General features: G+C 43.3%; 1 protein-coding gene across 2 annotated transcripts; it reads right to left on the bottom strand.

The window, feature by feature from the left end:
- Window positions 1–4,200: 4,200 nt before the first annotated feature.
- On the bottom strand, window positions 4,201–7,128 carry hs3st1 (heparan sulfate (glucosamine) 3-O-sulfotransferase 1). Of its 2 annotated transcripts, none has more exons than XM_024403840.2 (2): window positions 6,891–7,128; window positions 4,201–6,010 (listed from the first exon to the last, which is right to left on the bottom strand). In XM_024403840.2, exon 2 carries the CDS (start codon window positions 5,865–5,867, stop codon window positions 4,932–4,934), a length of 936 nt encoding a protein of 311 aa, XP_024259608.1. In that variant the 5' UTR covers window positions 5,868–6,010; window positions 6,891–7,128; the 3' UTR covers window positions 4,201–4,931. The 2 variants fall into 2 exon arrangements, with proteins under 2 accessions (XP_024259608.1, XP_024259607.1); XM_024403839.2 differs by having other exon boundaries at window positions 4,201–6,007; window positions 6,891–7,127.
- Between the last annotated feature and the right edge of the window lie 2,056 nt (window positions 7,129–9,184).

The following is a 9,184-nucleotide window of genomic DNA, read 5'->3' on the forward strand; positions in this document are numbered from 1 at the left end:
AAGACTGAGAGGCTTCTTAACCATTTTTATTGGGCCACCCTGTCCTCATCTCAAGGTCACCTTTTTATATATATATATATATATATATATATATATTTTTTAAATGGTTTACCTCTGTTTCTCCCCAATTTCGTGATATCCAATTGATAGTTACAGTCAGGTCCCACCTGTCACGCCCTGTCCTTAGTTATCTTTGTTTTCTTTATTATTTTGGTTAGGTCAGGGTGTGACACGGGTGGTTTGTTTAGTTTTTGTATTGTCTTGGGGTTTTTGTATGTCTAGGGTTTTTTGTATGTCTAGGGGTTTATATGTCTATGGTTGCCTAGATTGGTTCTCAATCAGAGGCAGCTGTTTATCGTTGTCTCTGATTGGGGACCATATTTAGGTAGCCATATTCATTGGGTATTTTGTGGGTTATTGTCTGTGTAGTTGCCTGTGTCTGCACTCATTGTTCATAGCGTCACGTTCGTTTTGTTGTTTTGGTTGGTTAGTTTGTTTGTTTAAGTGTTCTTCCTTCATTAAAAGAAGAATGTATTCTAATCACGTTGCGCCTTGGTCTCATTACAACGAACGTGACACCATCGCTGCAACTCCCATACGGACTAGGGAGAGGCAAAGATCGAGAGCCATGCTTCCTCTGAAACACGACCCTGCCAAGTGGCACTGTTTCTTGACACACTGCTCGCTTAACCCGGAAGACAGCCACCAATGTGTCGGAGGAAACATTGTACAACTGGCTACAGTGTCAGCGTCCATGTGCTCAGCCCGCCACAGGAGTCGCTAGAGCGCAATGGGACAAGGACATCCCGGCCGGCCAAACCCTCTCCTAACCCAGACGACACTGGGACAATTATGCGTCGCATCATGAGTCTCCCGGTCGAGGCCGGCTGAGACACAGTCCGGGATCAAACACGGATCTGTAGTGACGCCTCAAGCACCGCAGTGCCTTAGACCGCTGCGCCACTCGGGAGGCCCCAAGGTCACCTTTTCTAAGAGGCGCTCCTTCATCTTTGTTGGTGAATGTCACTTGAATATGGCTCACTGCAAATGGTGTTGCTGAGTGGTCAATGCTTTTCAAGATGAAACAGACATGTCTCCATTCACTCTTGTCTGTTTTCCAGAGAGGAATTGTGACAATTTACTTTTAAATGTATACTTTTGTCTTGAAATACAAACAGAGAATTGAATGATCAGTGTGCCAGTGAGCCTTCATCCACAGATACAAGGCATGTAAGGAACGTAGCTTGAACATTCCTCTGTTATGTTCATTCTTCCTCTAAGGAACGCATTGTTTCAGTTGTAAAGAATAGGGCATTGAATAGTTCAGCAATAGCTTCCCTTCTAAGAATTTACACATTGATTTAGTCGGGGGGGGTCTGTCCCGACAGGGTCACCCCTGAAAGTGTGTGTTCATGTATGTGTGTCTTGGTGTGTGTGTGTGTGTCTGTGACAGAGAGAGGGGAGAGAGAGAAAGAGAGTGTGTTTATGTTGGTGTGTGCGCTTCACATTTCTGCTGTCCTTCACACATTGAGTGGACAAACAATCTATTGTAATTAAAAGAAGGCTGCAGCCCTGGTAACCAGAGAAGGGGTCAAACTCCATTGGATCACATCATCCCTTTAAAGTTCACAGTATGAGTGGCTGATTGTAATTCAGAGGAAACAAGCCCATCAAAAACAACAAGAGTGGACTGGCAGGGGAGAGATGGGAGAGTGTGTGTGTGTGTAGATGTCATCCAGAATATTCCATGGTCAGCAATGTGGTGTCAGGGGGAGAGTGTACTAGAAGTAGTGCCAGTCCATTAGTCTGACTTGTATAGACTGACTTGTATAGTCAGTTCCCCCACACTCCCTCAGCTTGCCCTCACCCAAGACCAATTAATTTAGCGATGTTAAAATAATATTTACGACTGTAAGCCTTTGATTTGATAAGCTCCACAGCTGATTGGGACTCATGAGGCTTTCATGAACTCTTAATAGATGCTGTGTTAATATTCTATAAAGTGTGGGTAGACTTACAGTATGGCTACAGGTGGACTTTTAGGAGCATGTCAGAGAAAGGTTGTGTCCTCTCTAAACACTGAGAGATGTAGTTTCAATGGTAAGTTTGACAACAACAAAAAACACATTTGAGAGAGCACTTAGCTTAGTAGGTGTAGGTTTTCGTAGAATCTGTGAACAAGCTTGTCTCAAGAGACTCTCTCTCATGGTCTCCTGCTGGCTTCACTGCTGCTCGTCTCAACGACACCTTCCACTTAGTAGTCCGGCTCAGCAAAGAGGGGAGTGGATACATACAGGAAAGGAGGAGAGGAGAGTCCTTGTTTGACCTGGAAAGGTCAACAAAGGTCACAGAGGAAAGATCATCTGTTGGAATGTATTTTTTGGAGGGTGCATATGAGCACCCCCTACAGAGTTTTTCCCCAGTTGAGTCCCCTTTGAAGGCTGTCTGGTGGCTGCCTGGAGGCCTGAAACATTTCCATCAAAGTCAAAAGCAATGTCACTCAAAACATAATGCAACCTTGAGCTCAAAAATAGTGATAATGTTACTTGGGATGTTCATCTCTCCCTATCTTCAGGCACTCTCTCTTTGCTTTGTATCGATCTCTATCTCGCTTCCTTGATGTCTGTGACCTGCTTCGACATGTTCTGATGACGGCCGCTGATGGCATAACTCAACAATAACCACAAAACCATATGTGATCTCGGAGGAATTTAGCCAGCATTGCTCTCCAGACTGAAAGAGGTAGTAAGAATGCTTTGGTTTGCATTAAGGAGATTAAGAGGGTTAGGAATCTGTCTGGGCAGTCCTGGAGGTGCTCTATGGTTCTATGTGGAACTAAGCTACCACAGAATTAAAGGTGCAATATGCAGAAATCACTCCGCCATTTCCTGGTTGCAAAAATTACAGTGTAGAGAATCATTGTACCAGGGGCGGCAGGGTAGCCTAGTGGTTAGAGCGTTGGACTAGTAACCGGAAGGTTGCAAGTTCAAACCCCTGAGCTGACAAGGTACAAAATCTGTTGTTCTGCCCCTGAACAGGCAGTTAACCCACTGTTCCTAGGCTGTCATTGAAAATAAGAATTTGTTCTTAACTGACTTGCCTAGTAAAATAAAAGGTTAAAAAAAAATCTAAACCACTGAGAAATATATAAAATAAACATAAAAATATTTGTAGCTTTTTGAAGGTGTTGCACAAAACCGAAAGTACCAAAACCCAAAATTAAACTTAACGGGAAGCATACACGTAGTAAAGATCTACCGTTTCTTACACTTGCATTCAATGAGAACGATAGATCTTTAACTCACATTTCTATGTGAATTGTGTTGGGTCGCCCAAAGTTATAACTGCGTCTTTAAATTCAACACAATATAATGCTAACTGGTGGATCTACTTTTCTTAAATCAAATACCCAGTGTCCCATAATAGCACCAGAAAAGGTTTGAATGAATAATTATTTGTTAAAAAAATATAGTATGGAAACAAAAACACATAAACAACATAAACAACTTCTATTTTGATTAAACAGAGTTTGACTTAACCTTACCTGTATCCTCCCGCTAGAACGCACTCATAACACACATACCTTTCTCTCTACACCAAATATCCTCCTGCAACCATTTACATGAAAAAAATATACCAGACAGCATACTGTACAGCCATTGAATGTCACCATGATATCTCACATGAATGCAAGAAGCAACCAACTAGCATCTGTCCTCAGCACCCACTATTCGGTCCTCAGCACCCACTACTAACAAAGCAGAAGTGTCTCCCACAGCTGTTAAAGAGGGCTTCTGTCTACACTGGCTTAGACATATGCAGGGTAGCCAAGCAGGCATTTCAAGACTGAAATGTTTGTTAAAGATCCAATGTAGTATATAAACCCTGGATTTCTGATGCTATGTACATTTGTATTATAGAGAGGCTTTGAAGCCACCAGTCAGCCATATTGGCTCTCCCCAGTAGGAACAGTCCTCCATAGGAATGGAGTGCTATAAATCATTGGAAAGATCTCATCTAGGCATCATGTTCATCTCCTTTAACCATAATAATACAAATTACGAAACATCCCATACCGGACTCCGAATGTGTACATTAGCAGTCTGTAAAGCTTTTTTCACCCTTCATATCCTGAAAATTAAATAACGTTGTGGGATGAAATACGAGGTGTACATACAGAGAAAGACCAAAAACACATTATAGCAAAATACATCTTTATTATTGTGTTAATCCTTCACTATAGAAAAAAAATCTATTATAATATTATTTACAGTATACTGTAGTACATGTGTACATAGCAATGACCATAATACGTATTCGACCCTTTGTTACTCAATGGCTTCTTAAACTATGTATCTATTCAGTATGAATGTGCCTGAAAAAAAATACAAATAATAATAATAGCGTAGCAGCATATAGACCCTTCAGAACACTGAATAATGACTGTTAGCAAAAATAACATGTGTGCTACTGATGACAGCATATCAATGGAAATAGACAGGCATACTGTTCTTCAGATTGATACTCAAGAGTTGTTGCAGACATGCAATCCTTAAAAATGGCATGTGACACATTAACTTAAATCGGCCTTTGAATGCCCTTATCATTGATCACTCCATTGCTTTGAAGTGATTTAGAGCTAAATAATAATGCATGTGTCTGCCATGCACTACACAGAGAGGTGAGGACACCAGGTTATCGATGAAGCCAAAACAAGACAAAATAAACTTGTATTGACTTGCAATGAATGACGATAGACAAAAAAACAGATGTGCCAAGTCTGTCTTGATTGTTGCTGGTCAGAACGCTGCCACACGTTTCAAATAATACAAATATATATCTAGCTTAAATCTCCCTTTTATACTCAGCTTCAGGATCAGCTCTTTAACATGAGAATCAGAACTGTGGTTAATACTGGCCTGAATAACAACTCAGTTCCAGTTGAATGTTCGGCCCACAAGCTCAAAGAACTTCCTATTGGGTTCATGAAAGAATCGGTAGAGTTTGTGGAGGATGGCGGGAGCCACGTGAGGGTGCGCCCTGCCCTTAGAGTCATGTAAACAACGCTCTCGCCCGTGGTCCCTCAGGCAGTAGAAGCCTTTAGTCTTGTTAAAGTAGAAGTTAGATGCGTTTATCTGCGGTTCTAGATTCAGGAACCTCTCCACTCTCTTCATCTCCGGGAAGGGGTCCCTGATCAGCTTATCCCCGTCCACAACATGGATGCTCTCTAGGGGGAAGTAACGCAGCCAGTTCTGAAGGTGCAGGTGATACAGGCTACGGTTGAGAGCTTTGTATCCTAGGTTGATCTCCCCGTCCTTCACAAGCAACGACTCGATGGGCTGGTAGCGCTTGTGCTTCTGCAGACGGTTGTAGAAGACCTGGGTGTAGTCCGACAGAACCCGCTCGGTTGGGTCCCGGAGAATGAGCAGCAGCTTGATGCCTGGGTTCATGTCATGGATGCGTTCAGGCACCTTGCTGGAGGTGAAGTAGGCAGGGGTTTTCTCCACAGTCAGCTGGTCAGGGAGGGCGAAGGGCATCTGGCTGAGATACCAGGGTATGCCCTTCTGGAAGTGACTCTCCCAGTCAAAAAAATGCACCTCGTTCTCGGCCGCCGCTACCGCGCTGTGCAGGCTGAGCATCTCGATGAGCGCCCGTGTGCCGCCCTTCCTGACGCCGATGATGAGGATGTGAGGCAACTGCTTTAAGGTTCCGTTGGGGTGGCCGGTGGCCCCGGTGTCATTGAGGGCCAGTGGGGAAGAGGCGGTGGGGGACGGAGGGGGTCCCCGGTCACCCCTCTCCGCAGGCCTGGAGGGGATAGGGGGGGGCTGCATCGCGAAGAGAAGCAGCCCGAAGAAAAAGGCCGCCATGAGGGAGGTCCTCAACCTGGTAGATTTCAGCCTGGCTAAAGGAGCACAACGGTATCCAACATTGAAAGAGCAGCTGACTGAGGACGACGGTCCACTTGAGAAAGAACAATGGTGCCTCCTCTCTGTCGATCACAGCAACACTGCTAGGACAAAAGAACAGAGGCATCATTAGATGACACTTGACACTGCAGCTGATAAGTAAGTAAGTAAATAAATAAATAAATACATACATACATTTCCCCTAGGCTTAATATATACAAATACATTGTATGCAAATGCCAGAAATAAAGACATGGATGTTTACATTAGCTCAAATTAATCTATTAGGCTACATGCAAGTGTACATTCTCTAGTGTGCAGAGAGCTTTATAGTTGAATAGTTGTCATGTGTAGACTACATAACTCATCTAACTGTCACTCTCATCACAGTGTGCACATCTTTCCAGAGTGTTAATAAATAAAAACGATTGTATTGCATGATTAAATCATTCTGTAAAATTACCAATGTAGTGTAATAAGCATGATAGTTAATTGCAATATTACTCTGATTTGTTCAACAGAAATCAATAGGTTTCTCCCAATCTCTCTTTAACCCTATGGCATTGCACCACTGTCTCTACAGATGCAAATCACCATTCAGACTCAAGACATCAATAAGGGGAATTGAACCTGAGATTGTGACATATCATCGGGTACTTCAGATTGAAAACGGGGTGTCAATGGAATACTTCATTTTATTGTTGTTGAAAAGACGTGACTGTAAAAATAAGAATTAAAGTGCAATAGCCTGCAGAGGAAAATAAACGGAGTAAAAATATTGTAAAGTAGGCAATAATAAACTATAACTTAGACTCTATATACGACAGCCAGGGTGCACATTTCAAACATTTACTGTCGGATCTGAAATGTTTGTAGACGTTTTTTTAGCCAACATTCAAATCCCTACGAAACAAACGAATGCATGCATTCCTCGTCCGAGTTTTAGCAATCAGTTCTACCATTAGAATGCAATTGAAATCTTACCTTTGTATTTGTCGAACTAAAGTTCATTGAGCACTCCTTTTCAATGTTCTTGGTGAGGGAGAGTCCTTGAAAAATGAAGTCAGGGATCCACCAGTTTGAAAATCTATTCCAGATACATTAGAACGTGAAAATATTGCTGCAGCTTAAATTGTCGTTAACCAACTTTGTTTGCACGTCCCTCTTCTGCGAGTGTTGCGGGCTTGTGTGGTTCCTCGTATTCCGAGTTATGGCTGGATAACGTAGGCTCACGTACCCACATTACGCAGTGGAGACCACTCCCCCTCTCTGACTCAGTCTTCCGGCAATTTTATGGTAAATTACAGATAGCGTTTATGGATGTGATGATGAGTAAGTAGGCATCATATCTTTCTGATGACTTTCTGACATATATTTCAGGTGAAGGTAGGGCAGCAAAGTCATGAAGTTTGATTTCTTGTCAAAATGTGACCGTGAGCCGTGTGACAGGTGAACAACACTTCAAGCTGGAAAAACATAGTATTAGTTTATCAACTAGAGTACACTTTGAGAAATTATGAATCAGATAAATCCAGTGTTGAAACATTTCCCATGTTTAAATATGTCACAGTGTCACACAAGCCTATAAAATAACTTGATTTATGTCAATAATTAAAAAAAAATGCAAGATGGCTTAGCAGTCAGACATCTTTTGTCCTTCTTCTTGTCGGGACCCATGTATATACCTTTTTATATCTTTTTCTTCGCATATCTTTTTATATTTTTTTCTAAATCTCAACGTCAAAACACTCTCCTGCAACCTGCCTCACCCAATGTGGTGCGGACCTGTTTTAAAGTATTTTTATTAACCTCGAATCAAGGATCCCCCAACAGAAGCTAGCCAGCTCACTAGCTACTAGCTAGTAGTCAGCTAACCACTGCTAGAGGTCATCAGCTAACCATTAACTCGGAAAGCGCTCTCCAGTTTGTACAATGCGACACAAACCAGAGTATACCGGACCTATTTTCTCTCCATATCCCCGGATTCCTACCGCAAGCTCTAGACATTTTCACCTGGATCATCGCAGCAAGCACCAATTAGCCTGGAGCTAGCCCATGCTAGGCCCTCTCTCCCGGCTAGCTAAAGAGGCCCAGCAGCTACTCCTGGACTACAATACCTGGACCCCTTCTATTGCCAGTACGGGGCACGGAACCCCACCGATTCCTCATGACTGGACTACAACGTAATCTGCTCAAAGGAGTACTCAACTGGTCTCTACATCGCGACATCCCCTGAATGTCCATCCGCTAGCCGCGGCCCGCTAGCTGCTAGCCGCGGCCCGCTAGCTGTTTAGAGCATATTGGACTGTTAGCTGTATAGATCCAGCCACTATTCCTATTTTGCCAATTGGACTTGGACCCTTCTGCTACTCGGAACCCTACTAATCCATCACGACTGGTCTATCGACTTCACCGCACGCGGAGGCTAAAACAGACTTTCCTCCGTCGAGACATCCCTCTAAAGCCTTTCTGCTAGCTTGCTAGCTCCGGCCTGCTAGCTTACTAGCCCCGGCCTGCTAGCTGTCTCCAGCCAGCCCAACCACTCACTGGACCCCTATTGATCACCCGGCTACACATGCCTCCCAAATGTAAATATGCCTTGTCCATTACTGTCCTGGTTAGTCATTATTGTCTTGTTTCACTGTATTGCCTCAAGCCCTGCTCAAAATGCCTTAACCTACCATTTAATTCCACCTCCCACATATGTGGTGACATCACCTGGTTTAAACTTCTCAAGACAAAATATCTCTCATTATTACTCAATGCCTAGGTTTATCTCCAATGTACTCACATCCTACCATACCTCTGTCTGTACATTATGCATTGAATCTATTCTATCGCACCCAGAAACCTGCTCCTATTACTCTCTGCTCTGAACGCACTAGGCAACCAGTCCTGATAGCTATTAGCCGTACCCTTATCCTACTCCTCCTCTGTTCCTCTGGTGATGTAAAGGTTAATCCAGGCCCTACAGTGCCTAGCTTCACTCCTACTCCTCAGGTGCTCTCATTTATTGACTTCTGTAACCGTAAAAGCCTTGGTTTCATGCATGTTGACATTAGAGGCCTCCTCCCTAAGTTTATTTTATTCACTGCTTTAGCACACTCTGCCAACCCGGATGTCCTAGCCGTGACTGAATCTTGGCTTAGGAAAACCACCAAAAACCCTGAAATTTCCATCCCTAACTATACCATTTTCCAACAAGATAGAACTGCCAAAGGGGGCGGTGTTGCAATCTACTACAGAGATAGCCTGCAGAGTTCTGTCTTACTATCCAG

This window comes from Oncorhynchus tshawytscha, linkage group LG21 (assembly GCF_018296145.1).
Source record: "Oncorhynchus tshawytscha isolate Ot180627B linkage group LG21, Otsh_v2.0, whole genome shotgun sequence".
Lineage (NCBI taxonomy): Eukaryota > Metazoa > Chordata > Actinopteri > Salmoniformes > Salmonidae > Oncorhynchus > Oncorhynchus tshawytscha.